General features: G+C 46.3%; 2 protein-coding genes across 2 annotated transcripts in view; one reads left to right on the top strand and one right to left on the bottom strand.

Annotated features, from left to right (window-relative positions):
- The window catches only part of LOC119591999 (mitogen-activated protein kinase kinase kinase 4-like), a gene marked incomplete in the record, with an annotated part of 37,888 nt that overhangs the window by 29,791 nt on the left and 7,639 nt on the right, over window positions 1-458 (top strand).
- LOC119592001 (homeobox protein Hox-B3-like) overlaps window positions 1-458 on the bottom strand; it is a gene marked incomplete at its 3' end in the record, with an annotated part of 958 nt that continues 500 nt past the window's right edge. Inside the window, 2 exon segments of the mRNA XM_037940773.1 lie at window positions 1-32; window positions 161-238. Of these exon segments, the coding sequence (XP_037796701.1) occupies window positions 1-32; window positions 161-238 (110 nt within the window).

The following is a 458-nucleotide window of genomic DNA, read 5'->3' on the forward strand; positions in this document are numbered from 1 at the left end:
TCGTCTATGGCAGGAGTCTCACTCTCACTCAGCTGAAAACCATTGTTTAGCAAAGAGAACGGGACCCGTGATTAGATCACACTCGAGCACACCAGACAGTATGGACAAGAAAAAACAAAGTACAGAACCGACATCAACAGACCCTGGTTGTCCGACTCACCTCGTTTCTCCTGACGGTGTCGACGAAGAAGGCCTCGTCCGGGATGTCCTCCTCCATGCCCTCTGGCCCCACGACCTCCTGTTCCCGGGAGAATGGGGTGGGATGAGAGTTAACTTCGAATACAATGAAGAGCAGTGTGCGCTCATGATTGACTTAAAAAAAGACGATCAATGATTAGTTTGTCTGGTATAGCAACATCATTATATGGGTAAGTTTCCTTAATGTAATACAAATATTTTCAGCCGGATTTTTTGGTGAAAAAAGACAAAAAGAAGGAATTACTTTGCGCGCGCGCGCA

The sequence above is a fragment of the Penaeus monodon genome, chromosome 29 (assembly GCF_015228065.2).
Source record: "Penaeus monodon isolate SGIC_2016 chromosome 29, NSTDA_Pmon_1, whole genome shotgun sequence".
In the NCBI taxonomy this organism is placed as follows: Eukaryota; Metazoa; Arthropoda; class Malacostraca; order Decapoda; family Penaeidae; genus Penaeus; species Penaeus monodon.